The 19,214-nt window shown below is 38.8% G+C and overlaps 1 protein-coding gene across 1 annotated transcript in view; it reads right to left on the minus strand.

The window, feature by feature from the left end:
* CSMD1 (CUB and Sushi multiple domains 1) overlaps positions 1–19,214 on the minus strand; it is a gene marked incomplete at its 3' end in the record, with an annotated part of 1,732,394 nt that overhangs the window by 182,122 nt on the left and 1,531,058 nt on the right. The window contains exons 31-36 of the mRNA XM_081220901.1: positions 15,365–15,481; positions 11,158–11,271; positions 9,427–9,522; positions 4,761–4,964; positions 3,629–3,753; positions 3,160–3,256 (exon numbers count right to left, since the gene is read on the minus strand). Coding sequence (XP_081077027.1) covers positions 3,160–3,256; positions 3,629–3,753; positions 4,761–4,964; positions 9,427–9,522; positions 11,158–11,271; positions 15,365–15,481 — 753 coding nt within the window. The remainder of the gene's footprint in view (positions 1–3,159; positions 3,257–3,628; positions 3,754–4,760; positions 4,965–9,426; positions 9,523–11,157; positions 11,272–15,364; positions 15,482–19,214) is intronic.

Consider the following 19,214-nt stretch of genomic DNA (forward strand, 5'->3'; position numbering starts at 1 on the left):
ATCTCAATGCCCCAGGTGGCATACGAGGCGTGCTGGGGGTGCTGGGAGGATGCTAGGCGTCCGGCACCTGCTGCAGCCACAGAGAGTCCTGCCCTGCGTGCCCCTGCAGGGGGCTCCCGCTTAGGGCTCTGCTCAGAATGGACTCTCAGAAGAAGCTTATTCCCACCATTCAAAATGCAACTGAGAGATTTTTAAAAAACTGTTGCCACAGGCAGAATACTTTTGATCGCATTGTCTCACTGTGACCTAGACAGAACCGCACACACAGAAAGCTGAGAAATTGCATTACAGCTCTGCAGACTCCACTCGCAGTACGTGGATATTTACTTTCCCTCAATCCCGATTGTCAGCTACAAATTGGTATGAATTTTGCTCTGTCTTATCCACTTAAAATTTATAAGCTTAAGTCTACTTCCCAAAATGATTTTAAATGGCTTACAATGTGAGTCCTAATACACATGGCTATCCAGACAGAAAAGGAAAATCAAAAAACTGAATTTATGCAAGAAGTCAGTCAATCATTTTTCCGGAAATATGTACCTCTAACAACTACCCATTCTTGTTTGTTTTCAGTCAACAACTAACTTTTAAAATGAGCTCAGATTCTCCTTTTGTAAATATTTTGAAAGTATCATAGGAACAAAAAAGTGTAAAACATATTTTAGACATTTTAAAACATATTCAGATTTCATGGCTGATGTGTCACTTCTTCCATATAGAGTTAAAAAAGACTCCTTTTAAAATATTTTAAATAATTTTTAACTTAAAGTTGCAAATATAGTACAGAAAACTCCCATATACCCACTATCTGGCCATATATTACATAATAATGATATCTATGTTTCCACAATACGTATGTGTGTAAAATTATTTTATTCTAAACCCTCTGTGAGCAAATTGTAGACATGATGACTCACTTCTTGTAAAAACTCATTGTGTATTTCTTCAAACAGAGCAGTTCTAAAAAAAACCCCAAAAACAAAAACAAAAAAAACGTACACAGATGCAACAGTACCATGTATTCTAGAGAAATCACTGGAATTTCGACAATCTGCCAATAATAGGTTTTCCAGCAAAAGTACTCCATCCATGATTACTTCCCTTCAGTTTTTTTTTGTCTGGAATAGTTTCTTAGTCTTTCTTTCCCTTTCATGAACTTGATACTTTTGAAAGACACAAGCCACTTTTTGTGTGTAAAATATTTTTCAAAATCAATTTTTATTTTAGAAAATTATAATTCAAAACAATTATTTTTACAAATTATACCATGATAAAACTTAATAAAAATTACTCACGTGAAATATTTTTCTTTAACATTTTATATGTTAATCAAATGCATGCCTGAAAGGATTTGTTGTTGTTGTTGTTTACATAGGGGGTTCTCACAATTTTAGTATTATATCAATATTCGTTTAAGCTGAGACTACACTCGAACATAAGTTTAGAAAATGGCATTACAAAAGATTGGGAGTGAGTAGTTTAAAAAAAACAAAGCAAAACATGCAGGGCTGCCGTGCAGTAATAAATCAGATGTTTTCACTGCCGTAAGTCTCAGTGCAGCCAAACTTCAAAACCAGCCCTCCAAAAAAGATGAAGGCAGTTAATAAAATGATTTTTCTTTAGCAACGTAACCTCGAAAGAGAATGTCTGATGTTTTCTGACTAGATTCAGATGGTGATGCATTTTTGGAAAGAATATCAAAATGTGATGCTGTATTCTTCAGAGGTCACCATGTTTGCCGGCTCTCAGGGGTGTGAGGGAGCTGCCTTGGGACGCTTCCAGAGGCTAATTCAGGGCACTTCCTCTCACACTCAGCTTTTAGTGACATCATGCTGGTTGTTTGAAATCAGCCCTGGTGGGGGTATTTACACACTACAGCAACTGCAATTCTAAGCCAAATCAAGTTTTTTGTTCATATGTTTATTTTGAGAGCAGGTTTATCAGTTCACCAGTGCGCAGGTGTCCTGATACTGGAGATCTTAACATGACTGCCTGAGGAAGGTGGTGTCTGCCAGGCTTCTCAACCCTTGAGTTACTTCTTTCCTCCTTTGCAGTGAGTGAGGACTGGGTGGGGGGACGCACTGAGACTGTGGCTCTCTGTTCCTCACCAAAATCTCACACGTTAGTTTTAGCGTTCACTGATGTTCCAGTGTGAATCATTTACTGTCCTACTGGTTGCCAAATGGTGATTCTCTAATTCTACCTCCTTCTAGATTTATTCGTTTGGATTCTGCAAGGGGAGGCTTTCTCTTTCACTCATCCCATTCACGCATGTATCTATTTACCTCAGTATGGATCCATACATTTCTATTTTATACGAAATGGTTCATCATGTGTGCTTTCCCCATCAGAACCTTGGAGTCAGCAACTCCCCAAGAAGCACTAGTTCCTTTAAGGGAGAATGGTATGTAAAGTGATATCTAGAAACCTAGAATTGGGTATGAGGTGGGTTCATGGCTACTGGGGTTATTGTTTTACACCTCTCAAAAGACAGAGGTAGGAAATACGTACATACACACACACACATCCACATCCACACTTAGATTTTCCTCTATGTCTACAGCTATACATACGAAGACCATGAGTTCACACCAATATCTCGAATTCAAATCCGTCACAACCAGCTCCATGCCAGCCTTCCTCGTTTCCATTTTTCCAACTCCCTTCTCAGTCATTGAGAAAGTCAGTTCACGTCATCCTCCATATGTTTACTTACGTTCTCAGTTCTCACGTGTGTCCCCAACCTTCCATTTGTACCCCCTGCCCCCTTGCTCCATCACCTCCTTACGTGGTCCCCAAGTGTGCCAAACACGTCCACAAGCATATGAGAAAAGGAACATCAGCCAATCTGAAGTTCATTCCCCCGACCCCCTCACACAATTAACTTCAGTGAGACACCCTGTTGGGTCCACAGGGTAATAAGCCACTCTTTCTTCCCAGCTCTCGGGGGTCCGACAAAAGTGACCCGCTGCCTCCACATCAGCCCTCCTGCTCACGGACGACAAAGCTTTCTCCTTCACACCTGCGCTTTGGTGCTCTTGTGCTAAGACTCCCAACACTGGGGAAACTGTTATGTGTACAGACGAGTCTCCTGGAGAACAGTCGGTCAGCGTTTGATGACCCTGATTCACAGGAACAAGGGGGTCGGCGCCATCTTACCTGAAAAACTCCCTAGTCTCGGTGCGGTCACATCGCCGCCGTCGTAAATCTCAAGAGAGTCCCAGTTCTGCTCCGTGGCAAAACTGATGACTTGAATCTGCCGAACAACAACAGGAACGTAATATTTATCTTTCGCTTAATAACATTAGACTCTAGTCCAAGAGGGTTTTCATGATATTAAAACTATACATGTAAGAGAAGAGCGAAACCAAAGAAAACAGATCATGGAGGTGACCTCCAAAAACTTCTACAAATAGCACTTCTGATAGATTTTATTCTGAAAGCCTATCATTTTTATTTCAAAGGTAGAAATATGATTAGAAACACTTTGTAGAAATGGTAAGAAAAGAGAAACAGGTGATGGTGTACGTATTTAGAATAACCAATACAAAAAGGGGAAAAAAAAGAAAGGAAAAACCCATGGGCAAAAGCTTTGTTTATTAGTAGACTCTGGGCTTTGAGAACTTACCTGAATTCCTGATCCCTCTGTAACTATGATCTTCCATACACAGTTTAAGTTGTTACCATATGGTTCAGGGTAGCCGGGGGATAAAATTGTACCTCTCCGCTGAGTGAAATTGCCACTGCAGGGGACTAAAAGACAAACCCATATTTAGTAAAAATAAAGTACAGTGAAGAACAACATTAATTTTGTACTTACTGTTCTTTCACTGTGTGATCAGCTATTAAGAGATATCTTACATGGACTATGGTACTTTAAAATGGCATTTTTAGCCAAGGTCAAATTTAGCCTGTTCTCTCTTTTTTTTTTAACATCTTTATCGGAGTATAATTGCTTTACAATGGTGTGTTAGTTTCTGTTTTATAACAAAGTGCATCAGCTATACATATACATATGTCCCCGTATCTCCTCCCTCTTGTGTCTCCCTCCCACCTAGTCTGTTCTCTTTTAAATGATCAATACCATAGATTATTATCCGCTATGCTGCTAAGTCTCAGGCACTGTCTAACGATGTCATCTCTGAGGTGAATTCTGTTTAGAGTAACTGATCTACTACAATTTAAGAAGCTCTGCAGAGTTTTCTATATGCAGACACGCAACTCAAAATGATATTAATGGGATTTATGAGCAAATCCAGAGAGGAGAAGAGACGCTTAAAATGCACAGATGAATTCAAGTGCTAAATCATGATTGCACTGGAGGTTCTTACACAAAATGAAGCAAATAAACTATAACCAACAATGGCATTGTTATTCAGGCTGCGTTAACCTATTACTTTTCAGACTTTCATTAGCACCAATTTATTAAAAGAGCATTACACAAGTAATGTAACAAATCAACATTGTAGTGATTTTTCCCCCAAATGAAATTATGTTGTATACCCATGGCTTGAGAGGGCATACTTAGTAAGTATCAAGAAGGAAAACATGTTTCATACTTGTTAATCTGATGAGTTGTTCCATGAAACAATAATTTTTAGGGTTTGGCTGCTACTCGATTCTTTCTGATAAACTGCCCTTTAAATAGGTCTGGAGCATGGATCAGTTCACGTGGACTGAAGAGCAGCTCTTTAGTGCCGCTGTGAACCCGGGATGGAGGACCACGTGCAAGTTATCCCACCTTAGGGACACACACTTACCTACACAGCTTGGGATTGTGTCATTCCACTGAGCGAGAGCATTGGGCACGGACTGACAGCGGATGGCCATGGAGCCCTGCAGTAGGTATCCTGGGTTACACTCAAAGCGAACGATGGAGCCCACTGAAAACTCCAAACCAATTCTCCTCCCATATCTGGGCTCGGGGACAGAGCTGCACTGGGTGTCACTGGTCCGAGGAACAGCTAGAGGCAAGACACACAACACAACCATCTGCATGTGCATCGTGAAGCCATGATATTTCCTTGAAAATAGAATTTAAGATGAGTCTAGAAAGAATTTATGTTAATGTGGAAGTTAATAATGCCTTTCACAGTCTCTGTAGGGGACGATTTAGGGAGCACTTTCACATCTACACGCATCTTCATGTCAACCTTGAGGACCACCTTGTATTCCCAGTTCTGACGAGGAAAACATGGCATATGGAGAATTAGTGCTTTATGAGGACTGAGCGATATTCATGCATTTACAATTAATTAAGCACCCAGATCATTGCGCCAGGGATAATGAGATGACTAAGAACTTGTACTTATCCTCGCTGACCTCAGACTCTAGTAAGAAAAGCTGTTACATAAAGGATTATTTATAAATGGCCATGGTGATTTAATAGCAAAATTAAAAATAGAACTACCATATGATCCAGCAATCCCACTTCTGGGTATTTATCTGAAGGAAATGAAATCACTATCCTGGAGAGATATCTGCACCACCATGTACATAACAGCATTATTTGCAATAGCCTAGCTATGGAAACAACCTCCATGTCCACCAATGGATAAATAGTATAGTGCATACCTACAATGGAATGTTATTCAGCCATTTAGAAAGGAAGGAAGTCCTGCCATTTGCAACAACATGGATGGACCCGTAGGACATACGCTAAGTGGAATAAGCCTGCACAGAAGGACAAATGCCACATGGTCCCGCGCATAGGAAGCAATTAAGAGAGACAAACTTATAGAAGCAGAGAGCAGCCGGTGGCTGCCAGGAGCTAGGGGAGCGGCAAGTGCGGAGCTGCTGTTAAACAGGTTTAAAGCATGTCATGTAAGACGCCCAAGTCCTAAAGATCTGCCACACAAAGCTGTGCCTATAGTTAATGGTGCTGGATTAGGCACTGCTCATTTTAAACAATGTAATCCGTTTATTTTAAACAATGATTTAAAGGATTTAACCTGAGAGGGTAAATCTCATGTTACCATAATAAAAAAAAACCCACATACCATAGGAAAACATACAATTAAACAATTCATTCTGTACAGAAAGACTTGGGAGGGAACAGAGGGGAATGGGAGCTTGCACCACGGTGTCAGAGCAGAGCTGGTGATAAGACCCAGCCGATGGCCTCATTCCCAGGGGTCTTCCCATTGGACCAGCGATTCAAAAAAGGTGTGTATTTGGGGCCAGAAAAAGTCTCTAAGTGCAACATAACTACTTCACAGAATAGAATCAAAGGGACTTTAATGAGAGTGGGTTTCATGTACCAAGAGGATGCTGGGCTTTTCTCCAGCCCCGGCAGGGGTCACGGCGGTGGTCCTTGATGGCCACTAGTTGGTAAGCCAGACTGCAATGACCACAGTGGCCATGAGCAGCAATAAAACCAGCATTATCATCCCCCTGAGAACCCACACTCACATTCTCGACTTTACTCACCATCCTAGAGACAGTGTCGGAAAGGGGACCCCCACCAGGGGTGTGGAGAGACAGTGCTGAACTTGTTAAGAAATAGTAGGTGAGTCTCCAACATGGGGGGTTTCTGAGGACTATTTGATTTGTATGTTTGCATTGACCTAGAAGACCTTGACATTAGGGGTAGTATATTTTCTGTGGAGTGACAAAGAGCATTAAAACCTGTAGAACCACATTTACTGATCGCAGGTTCTGCCAGTCTCTTGGTCCCAGAGCTTAGGAAGAGGAGGGGCAGCTATGGGAATCCCCACCACGGACATTCAGGGGATTCCCGGGTGCTAGCGAGTGGGGATGGAGGGGGGGTTTCTCCTGGATGCATAGAAGGAAATCTAAAACATTTTGAACACGTTCGTGTTTAAAGGCAAGCACTGTACTCCTCCTAAGTGTTCAAGGGAGATGTTACAGTGTCCAGAAGTGACTGTTAGAATGATTACAAGGACTCTTGCTCCAGGAGGATGCACTGTGGCGTGAAGGGTCACCCCGTCAGCCTTCTTGGGTGCCCAGGTGTCCTCATGCACCCTCTTACCTCCCTCACTTCTCAATGTATCCTTCTACTCCAAAGCAGCATGGAAAGCAAACAAGCAAATACAACCCAGCAGAGACATAAAAGTTACAATACTTGGTAAAAAAAAAAAGCCTCTATACTTCCATTTCTTCACCAGATCAGAGGGGCAGCAACATCCTCACCACCACCGTCTCCGTGTTGTTCACCAGGATGACGAGGAGGGTCAGGAGCTGCCCGGGTCGCGTACTACAACTTTTTGTACCTGACACCTGCACTCATTCTCCACCCAAGTCTGAACAGCTCTTTACAACAGAACTGTCTGTGAACAAGGGTTACACAGCCCATAGCCATGCAAGTCAGAAAGTCCCTGCGCAGTTTTAAGCTTTAATAACTTATGGAGGAATGGAGTCGTATGTGGTATGTGAAAGCACTATTCAGAAAGTTTTTACACAATAGAGTTCAAATAATTTCTAGGCTTCCACTAAACTACTATCTTTCAGAAGGCCATGTCCAATTTAACTTTTGAGATGTACTGAAAACTTTCCCAGGTGCTCCTGAGTGATTTATAAATTGCATTCACGATCCTAGTTCTTTAGATCCGAAGGATTTGGCTTTGATAAAAAGACATCCATTTTTGCATAAACTCACTGCAGGAACAAAGCAAGATAACGAGATATATTGGAACTTTAGAAGAAATACTGAGTATGTTAGAGACATATTCTTAAGTTAGGACAAATATTGAGTATGTTAGAGACATATTCTTAAGTGCAAGGAAAATATATTCCTTCTATAAATGATTTCCCCTTCTTTTCACTTATATGTATGTTATACATTTTAATGATAATATGTTGCTTTAAAACAAGAAATATAATTTTAAAAACCATGACTTCTGAAGATAACATGTGCAAGTAGGACAGACATAGGGTCATGTGCTTCAGATATTTTATTCGATAATCTGATCAAATTTCTAATCTTCATCAGAAATTAAAGGAAGTCCCTGATTGAGGCAGACAATGCCAGGAACTTGAATTTTTCCAGGACAAAAAATGTACTTAAACCAATTGGTCCAGTTTCCTTAGAGGTCACGCCAACTTACTTTGGTTTGTGAATCTGCTTCTGCAAAGTAACACAGAATTTATTTAAAGAAAATTAGAAGTGGGTGAGAGGTGGGTTGCTTAAACTGGACCCTCTCCTATAAAGTTCATTTAAAAAAATACTGGTTTGATTATTTATATTTTAACAAAGGTTTAATTAGAACAATGTAACACATTTTAATGTAATAGTATCATCACCCAAGCAATTGCTCCTTAAACTAGATTAGAGATATCTTTCCTCCTACCTGCCCATCACACATCTTTCTCACTCTTTCCATAACTTTTAAATCATCTTACTGACGAACACTCAAGGGCTTTATCGTGAACTATTTTGAGGCCATACATTTCACAGTGTGCGATTATCAAAAATCATTTGTGAATGATATGACAGATCGTTACTCTCTATAATTTTATGAAAAACATGATGTTGTCAAGCATGTTTCCTGGAGGAGTCTTTATTAAAGGAAAGAAACCATCGCCAGGAAGGGATTCTCCTCCACTTCTGAAGAAAAGGTTCAAGAGCGGCCTGTAATCTATCCAGCCTCCAGCAAAACTGAGGCCTAGAAAAGCTAAGTATTCTTAGTTAGTTTATCGCTGAAGATGACAACCTCTTTCCCATCTCAGCTGTACAGTCGTCGCAAGTCACATCCAGAGTCAGGCTCTGTGCCTCTGAAAGTGGATGGACAGTCCATAGGGTGTTTTTTCAAATTCATGTAATGGATATGCAAACTGAAGGTGAACTAGAAACAGGAAAAAAAACTGCATTGTTCAGAAACTTTGTGCAATCCCAAGCATTTTGAATAAGCTCCAAATTCAAAAATAATTATACAGGGGTGAAAGTGCCTAAAGTTAATAGAATACAAGCAAAATAAAATAGGTATTTCAAGGGATAGAAACATGGATGGTATTCTGGGTTTAGTTTGGTTTTGTTACCTTTCCTTGACAATTAGTTCTTATAGTAAGATTTGAAATTGTACCATGCATTTTAAGTGTATTTCATTAAGACAGTTACTAAAATCTATTATGAAATATTTTACTTAATTTTAACTAGGTTAGGCAAAATATTATAATACATTTGAAATCATTTTGCAAATTGTGTTGCGCTATACTAAGGTAATCTAATCAATATCTGTTTCATCATCATGCCAGATAATCGAAGCATTATTGTATCTTTGTCTTAGAAGTATCACATCTAATTGTCAAAAGAAAAAACTTTAATATTTTTATTAAATAATTTCATTCTAAATACACGGATACCCTCAAATTCTTAAAGATTAAGAAAAAGTGCAACTCAGATGTTTTGGTGCTGAAACCAGTGGTACAAGCAGTGTGTGGAACCGGGCGGAGGTGGCAGAGACGCACCTTGATAGACGAAGTGAAAACCCCGCGCACGCGCCCCACTCTTCGCGCTAAATCGGAGCAGAATCTGATTGGATGTGGCCAAAGGTAACGTTTCACCTGGAGGGAAAAACAGACAGAGATAACACGCAGGATCCATTCAGTGCACAGCCTGTGGTGAACAATGTTTGGAAAAGTAATCATTAACTTGGAATTGCACTTTTAATTTTTGAACTTTCATAAAGCTTTGCTTTGGCGTGTAGAACCCAAACACATTGTTTCTACAAAGATTTAAAAACTCTGTTCTTGCCTTGACATTCCATTAAAATGTTGTTTTCATCGTGATCTCCTTTATGCTTCTTTTTTTTTTTTTTTTTTTTTTTTTTTGCGGTACGCGGGCCTCTCACTGTTATGGCCTCTCCCGTTGCACAGCACAGGCTCCGGACGCTTAGGCTCAGCGGCCATGGCTCACGGGCCTAGTCACTCCGCAGCATGTGGGATCTTCCCGGACCGGGGCACGAACCCGTGTCCCCTGCATCGGCAGGCGGACTCTCAACCACTGCACCACCAGGGGAGCCCCTATGCTTCTTTTGAAGAAAGCACTGATATAGGCCAATTAGCTGATAATGTGGGAAACAGAAGTGGGTGAATCATTGACTCAGAATCAACTTTGACAGTTACTTGCTAGGATTTTACTCAGAATTAAGAAAATGTCTCAGAATCCAAAGCTGATATTAAAAAAAATAAAGAACTCAGAAAAAAAAAACCCGTGAAATGTATTTTTCAGCTCTTAATGTGCAGGAATGGTCTCGAGTACTCTGAGAGGCGTGTGAATCGCTTAAGCTTTTCAGAGGTGAATTTGTCAGGATGTATCAGTATTTTAAATGTGTATCTTCTGATGCATTTCTGGACATTACATCATTGGACACTGGTCTTAACAGGACATAGGTCTTAAGACCTGTGGTTAGTAATACTGAGAAACTGGAAATAGCCGAATCTTAGCCTTGGTTGATCACAGGCCATGATGCAGGAGTATGGCTTGATGTTGTGTTGGTAACTGATGACAATGTAGCAGTGGTACGAACGAGGGCCATGACATCCATGAGGGGTTGGGGTAAATAAACTCCTTCATTAACCCATGTGAATACTATTCAGCAAATGGTATTTGGTGTATATTCATATTTGTTGATAGGGAAAGACCTCTACATGTGATTTTAAATGAATGTATGGGATAAAAATTAAATTGTGAAAAAATCCCATGTTTTATGAAGTTCCATGTATGTTTACATGCATATATAGGGGCACACATGAATGCATGTATGTGTATACACATCTGCACCTTTATAGACGTGTGACTGTGGTACATCTCCACATGTACGCATTTAAAAGTTTGGAATGAGTCAGACCAAAATGTCAATACTGTTTATCTTCAGGAAAATTACAACACTTAGAATAGAAAGCAAAGTAACAAGATAGTTTATTACCCCTTTTTTCTGATATTTTAATTTTTCACTGAGATGGATATTATATTTTCCACAATCTTAGTAAGCAAAATGATAAAGACAGGTGATTTTATATGTGGGATAAAAATACATTTGAAATTTTACATTGAAAATAAGATTTTACTGAACAAGCAAGCAAGTTCAAAGATGATTAAATTTCTCCTTCACAAATGAAAATAAAAATAGACGAGTTTAAAATTAATTACCCTGGCTGTGTAACTAGAATTAAAGACAAAATTCATTGAAAGTTTACCTGAATGAGACCCAGAGAGTGAGCTGAGAAGTCTGGCCTGAGGGTGCGTTCCATCAAACAGTTCGGTCAGGTCATTCAGTGCTGTCTGGAAATAGGCAAACTGCCCAAATACCACTGAAAATAGAGGGGGTGGGTCGGCACAAAATGCTTTTTATAATGAAAGAAATGAAAATGGTGATCATACTGTTTATTGATACCTCCCAAATATCATGATCCTAAGTATCCTGTAAAAAAAATTAGCTTATTTTCTCTGCTTTCTAAAAGTTTTCTGTTGCTTAAACAATTTTATTTTGCTTCTTGATCTTTTGGTACTTAATAAAAGGAATAAAATTACTGTTCTATGTACAGTTTGAACACTAAATGAAGACTGTTTTTTTCTTATAATACTATGTTAGGATAGTAGAAGAATAGCCATAAGGTGGTCCTATTTCTTTAAGAGTAATTAATGACATTTTATTCAGTGAACAGTAGGTATGGAATCAAGATACCCATTGGTTTTTGTTTTTTTTTGCGGTACGCGGGCCTCTCACTGTTGTGGCCTCTCCCGTTGCGGAGCACAGGCTCCGGACGCGCAGGCTCAGCGTCCATGGCTCACGGGCCCAGCTGCTCCGCAGCATGTGGGATCTTCCCGGACCGGGGCACGAACCCGTGTCCCCTGTATCGGCAGGCGGACTCTCAACCACTGTGCCACCAGGGAAGCCCCCGTTGGTTTTTAAAGCATGCAATTAGTTGGGGAATTTAAAATTCTTCACCTATGATTATGACAGTGCCAAATTCATATGAACTCACTACAATTTATACACGATTCAGCAACATATTATAGCAACTTCTGACTTGTTTTACTCTACAGTTTATATATCTTACAGGTTACGTAAATTTCAAGAACACATTTCCTCCAAGTAAAACATCTCAAGTATTCTACTACTTCAAATTTAATCAGTTTTGTATTCAAATGGATAGTATACAGGGCCTTTACAGTATTTAGAAAAACTTGTGATTTAGTCTCCATTTACAAGCAATGATCAACAATTATCTATGTGTAAGGTTTAAACTAAAATCATTCTAAATCATTCTGAACAAGAAATGGAGGTGTGTGTATCAGTTATACATGAAAGAATTAATCTATGTGTTGGCAAAATGGAGGAAAATCTAACTATAGCAGCTGGTGTGTATTCATATTATACTGTATTACATTATATCATATCATATATTATATGTGCCATATATTCTGTTACATATATGTATTACATACAGTGCACATATACATGCATGTATAACACATTACACATATATGTAAGAGAATATATGCATATATATATATATATATATATAGTACTTTAAGATTTTATAATCTCCAAGAGAAGCACAATTAAAGGAAGCATGTGAGCAAGGTGAATTTCCCAGTGGCTGAAGTGCTCTGAACACAGGCACTAGAAAGAGGGACAGAACTTTCTTCTGGATCCCATGAGGGAGGCTCCTGCATGCACAGCCCTCCCTTCACTGTCCCCCCACCTCAACATTCAGTCTTCATCTTGCTTGAGTCTCGTTTGTAGGAGAAAAGTGAATCTCACACACGTAATTCCTACCTTCTTTTCAAGAAATGCTTAGAAGGCATAAGCTTTATAGTGGACACTAAGAATGAAGGGCTGATCAAGATAGAAACTTTGTCCCAGGAACATCATATGCTAAGGTCTGCGGTAGTTCCCACAACAAATACAGAGGCAGAGTGTGGGTGTCCGGAAGGACGAGGGGCCTGAACAGCAGATGTCTGCCAAGGGCCATAGCTAGTCAAGGAAGGCTGTTCCTGCAGCTGGAAGACAGGGGATGAGAAAGTGCAGGTGGTGTAGGGAGGGAGGGGTGGTTTCCAGCTGTGGAGACAATGATGTTTCATGGGGGAGACAGCATTCCTGCTTCAGCCTTAATGAATGGCAAAGGAAACCCTTTTTGTGTAAGAATGGGCCACAAGGGGCTACTTCAGCAAGCGAACAAAAGGAGCAGTATTTGGCAGGTGAATGGTCTGTTTTGCGAACACTCAGTGGATAAAGGGGGCGGGGAGGGACGGGGGAGCAAAGCCAAGCAGCCTGAGACTTCAGAGCCCAGAAGGCCAGGAAACGCATGGATTTTGCTCTGGGGGCAAGAGGAGTGAGTGAAAACGTTTATCAAGGTGTTTTCATGATCAGATTTTTGTTCTAGAAAGGATACTCTGGTGATGCTTTTGGATGAAAATAGGGAGGAAATTAGGATAACTGATGACCTGTCTTCCATGACACTTCCCATTCGGAACTTGTGTAAGAAGCCCCTTCCCACAATAGGGACAGTCACCCCCTCCCATAATATTTGCTGGGCATCTCAGGCACACAAAGAGTATTTTACTCATCTTAGCACTTATAACAATCATTGAATTAATTGTTAACTGGTCGATTCACTTCTCAGAAAAGAGTTAGGAAGAGGGGAAAAAAATAATAGATAAGGTAGTATAGGTTTTTATTAAGGATTCTTTATAACTATTTTATTCCAGACTAAAGTTTTCTGCCCAGATAGAATATGATAAATTTATGCCATTAAACCTTTCATATTGGTAAATTATTATCAATATTTAGGATAGGAGTGTAACTTTTTCTGCTGAAAAGTCATAATTGTGTTGTGACAACTCAATAAAATTTTATAATAAACTAAAATCATAAACTCTGGCTGCTACATTCTATTGTGATAATTATATTTTGTCAAGTATCCATGAATAAAAATAAAAGGAATATTCATGGGAAAGTAATTGGAGGAATGTTGTTGGGAATTTAGGTGAAAAAATGTATTAACTGAGGCTAAATAAGGGACTTTAGAGGCATTGGTCCAGCATAAAGAGTGAAAGTCTAGGACTTATTCTAAGTTTTACTGTCCATTTTTTTATAACAAAATAAATACTTTGAAGCCCAGTCTTTCAGTTTTTAAATGAGATTGATATTTTCCATTTGCTCATAAAGTGGACCCACTCTTTGCCTTTTGGGAAGCTGGTCCCTCTGCCTCTGCCTTGGTTTCCGTGTTCACATCCATCACTCTCCAAGTCCCAGGCACATGCTCTTCTTATCATGGCAAGATGATACAAGGAAAGCCTTGCCTGAAAACTCAACCATCCTTGAGAACTGGCGGAAAGTAGAAGCTAAACGATTTGGCTTAAGAGACTAAGCAAGTTGCGTCGCACAGTTCATGAAGAGCCCGTGATCTAAAACACCAAATGCTGAAATAAGTGCCTGGGGGGAGGTTTTCATTTGATTTTAAGAAGCCTGTGATTAATATAACAGAAGTTCATAGAAATCATTTGTCTCCCATATGCAAGTTTCTTAAGCAGAAATTAACTTTCTTGTCATATAATTGTATTTTTAAAATGTTTTCCCTCAAACAGAATCTAACCTTAGAATTTTTATCTGTTTTATTTCTATGAGTGGATGGCTGCTATTTTGAGTATATAGAAAAAAACCTTGACTATGCTGGGTTCTAAATTTTACTGTTGGGAAAAAGGAACTATTCCATAAAATTATAAAAGCTACTATCTGGTTGACTCCAGGAAAGAATCTAACACAAAAATATTTTCCTGGTCAAGAGTGAGAGGGAAGATGTGGGGATCCGGTGTTGAGTAAATCACCAGGAAACCACCAGAGAAGGATCTTCTAGAAATGAAGCCACCCCAGAAAACTGGCTCAGGTTGGAAGCAAAGTTTAGGAGGGAAACCAGGATGCCAGGTTTGGAGGGGTCAGATAGGACTCTGCCTGCTTTTACATCTCCTGTCACTCAAAGGTGTGTTCACTGATCCAGTGATTTCCAGCATAATCAATAACCAAATATATGTGCCAATACCCCACAGGCTGATCAGTGTTCCCCTGGCTCACATGTGAGGCTGCAATCCTCCTCTACACACTAAACAACCAAAGGAGAAATGCTTTTTTCTAACAAAAATAAGAACAAAGGCAAATTTATTCTCTCTGATTATTCTGGATCAGAATCCGAGAAGGAAATTGAAGAATTTTATATCACACTGATAAAAGAATTGTAGTGGATCTTGTATAAGACATGTTTGGAAAACCTGTTACTTTAAGTCATCTCCTTTTATATTATTTTATTATACCAAGAGCTGGGATATTTGTTTATAAAATGATGGAAATATTAACACCGAAAGAGATATGATGGTGAATTAAAAATAAGAAGAAAATCTTACCAAATTCCTTTGGTACCGTTATGGAATAGAGGCAGATCTGACCAGCTGTATAATTGTGAGGGTAGTTGGGTGACAAGACCACTCCTTCTGATCCAGTGTACTGGCCTCCACAGGGGGCTGAAACAGACCAACGGAGAATTACATGCTGTGCGTAACCACATGGCAAGTGACAAGTGACCTAAAAATGAAAGCACTGAACAAATGAGCATGATTATTCAAAAACTTAACAAAATATCACAGTTAAAATCTGATCTTACATTGCTATCAAAAGTAAAATAAAAAGAAAAACAAAGACTGACCAGGTGAGAATAAAAGTACTTCAACTTAAGAGGAAGACCTAATATTATTTTTAAGGGCGTTCTCAGACATGTTAAAATAATAATGAAAACAGTTGTCATGATAATAAAAACAGGTCTGATAAAGAAAACTTCTTAAGTTATCAATACATCAAAAGCCTACCAGAACTTTCTGGTTGATATCAACCATCATATTAACTTAAGAGATACAAAGATTATTTCAGTTTTCTATTGTCTTTATATTACTATGGGACTAAAAAAAAGTAATGTTTACTTTTAGTTCTTGTTGTGTTTTCATCGTAGATTCAGCTCAAGAGTGACATGTATAGTTACTAGTGGGTGTGGGGTCTCTTCCTATAAGTTCCATTGAAAGCTGAAGGAACCTAAAACTACAGTCAGGGCAGGTACATTGATGAGGTGCTATATGAACAGTTCAGAGAGAGAGCGAGTATGTGTGTGTGTGTTTATTTTCCCTCTCATCATCTTGTTACTCTCAGCATTGCTCTTGCTGAGAAAATAGAAAAATACTGTAGCCTGGATATTCAAAATACTATTGTTAAACATCTTAAAATAGACTTTCAACTAAATCCCAGTTTCGGGATTAAACTGAAAATACTTCAATTCCTCATATTTTTACTTAAAAAGAGGTCCACGTCTGCTCATCTACTTAGGACACTATTTATCCACTGAAGTGACGCCAACTGCACCTCAGCTGTGCCCTTTGTGGCCTGACTGCATGCCTTCTTATCCTAGATACACCTTCTCTAATCTGAATTCAGAATTATTTTTCAGTATTTGAGAAAGTTTATATTTCTATAGCTTACTTCTTCTTAATGTGACAGTTTTCAAGCATTAAAAAGGATAGCAATCGGGGATAACGTGTCAAATCTTTTGAATGTTAAGTAGCACGTTGTTAAGTCCTAATTGATGGACGGGACTTCCTCCAGGATTAATAACGCTGCTCAGAACTCTGAGGCTCATGTCAAAGCACCTCATTGATGATTTGGCAGGAGACTTCCCAGGTCCAGCTTTACGCAGCTGGAAAACTGAAGTCATACTCTAAAAGTCAAAGGAAAACAGCTTAAATACCTGACAGTTATCATCTATTTATGATCAACTAGTAGAGATTTCCCTTAACTAAGCTAAGAGCAGCCTTCACGCTGATGTCTTAACTCAGAATAATTTTATCACCCTAAAACACTTACCATGGTTTTTTTTACAATCTTAAATAGAAAAATTTTTTTTTCACTTTTAGATACAGGAAATTGCTGTAAGTTAAATTTCAAAGCTCAAGGTTTTCAGTGAAATGCTGGGAGCCTCATTCCACCAGTTTAGATATCTATCACTTAATTTTAAGAAAATTAGCCATATAAATTCAACCAGGTTATTTCAGAACTATAATTTTTCTTAAACACTCAAAAGTTCAAATTTTTAAAAATAAGTACAAATGAAGAATGGAAATCTATTTTCTTTTAGACATATAAAATTTAAGCACATCATTTTGCAAATATCCCTTTTCTATTAAAAAGTTTATCTATTTCAAAGTTTAAACAACAAGCATAAATGAAAAGTGGAAATAAATCTTCACTGAGCTAATATTTTGATGCCCAAATGATCAAACAGAAATCTTATCAAACAGAAATCTTATATCTTCTGATGTATTTGTTCAAGTATAACCACAAAAATTAATTTTTTTAATGGGTAGGATGAAAGATCATTACTTTATGATAATAGAAAACACTAAAAAATAAAAAGGATAAAATGAAAGAAAACAGGGCTTCCCTGGTGGCGCAGTGGTTGAGAGTCCGCCTGCTGATGCAGGGGACACGGGTTCGTGCCCCGGTCTGGGAAGATCCCACATGCTGCAGAGCGGCTAGGCCCGTGAGCCATGGCTGCTGAGCCTGCGCATCCGGAGCCTGTGCTCTGCAAGGGGAGAGGCCACAACAGTGAGAGGCCCGCCTACCGCAAAAAAAAAAAAAAAAAAAAAAAAAAAAAAATGAAAGAAAACAAACATGGCATTTTAGGTCCTCTGCTACCTTGATAAATTGCGCTACGCTTATACATTTTTCTCCAGATTTAAAGATAAGCACACAAACTGCATAACATACTTCAAACACAACCAAACATTTGTGAAATTGAGAAAAATATGTAGAGAATTTTCATTTAATTAATTCTTAACAATTACTCTGTCCATGTTACTGTGTTAACCTGAGAAACAGGCATGGTCTTTCTCATGTTAGAAATTCTTTTATATTAATGTGATAAGAGAAGGAAAACAAATATGCTGTTACTCTTTGGTAATTAATGTATTAAACAGATCATTTCCTAAATGAAAAAAGATCTGCAACAGTATTCATTGCAGATGGTAACAAGAAACTGACTCATACATTTGGTTAACTGGAGTATATGTCTCATATATAAAGGCAACAAAATACAATCAAATTTGAATGTAAACCAAAAACAACATAAGTAAATAAAAGCCACTCTGACCCATGAAAGAAACTCCAGGCTGTTTCCATTTCTCTTCTAATTCAATAGGAAACCTCAATGAACAAAAAAATGTAGGCAATAGAAAGAAAAGTTATATCATGAATTTAAAACAAACTAGCCCAAAATACATCCCTTAATATATGAACGTTTAAAATATAGCAACATTCGCTTAGTTTAACTGGTGATCTGAGTGATCCACAGGCATTAATTCAGCACAAGATGTGCTGTTCTCCTTGAGATATCCAAAATAAACTATGGGAGAGGACATTTCTGTTTAATGATTTAGAATTTTTAGCTTATTTAAATTGAAATAAATAACTTAAGGAAAAATCAGTGTTGTATGTTTTATGCACATAAATGTGATGACTGGTTAACAGAAACTATGCTTGAGTTCACGGGTCTTCAGATACGGAAAAAAAATCTCTAATTTAAAATTAGATTATTTATCTATTGCCTAAATGTGACCTCAGTTTTCTCATTTAGCCTATGGCTAAAGAATTTATCATCATCCCCCATAAGTTCAAAGTATGTTTGAATTTAATACAGTGTGCTCTTTTAAGGATGCCATTTTGAGGTGACTCTAGTGAACGTACGAGGACACTCTTCTAACCCCCAGAGAGGAGCGCTGTGATGCCGCTGACTCAAAGCTTACTGTAACGTTTACACAGACACAAAGTCATCATCTGGATGCCCCATACAGCCACGTGGGCCCTTCACCATTCTCCCCTCACACGAACCTCCTGGAATCCGAGAAGCAGCGATAATTATTTCTCTGAGTTTATTGCTAGAGGATAAAATATGTAAGACTAGGAAGATTTCAATTTTCACTGGAAATTGTTCTGGCTATCCCCTGATTTATTCATTTCCTCTGAAAACGTGTGTGAAGTTCGCTGTCTGCGCCAACCTTGAGTACTGCAGTGCTGGAGGACTGGGTTCCTGAACAGAAAAGCTCTCAGGGTCATAAGATAAACCCAGAAACACAGACATGCCAGAGCAACCCAGGGCATCAGGTCTGTTCGCCTGTGTTGTTTGCTCGGATTTTTCACATACTAATTTTCTGAAGC

The sequence above is a fragment of the Mesoplodon bidens genome, assembly GCF_964165515.1.
Source record: "Mesoplodon bidens genome assembly, chromosome: 20".
Taxonomy (NCBI): Eukaryota; Metazoa; Chordata; class Mammalia; order Artiodactyla; family Ziphiidae; genus Mesoplodon; species Mesoplodon bidens.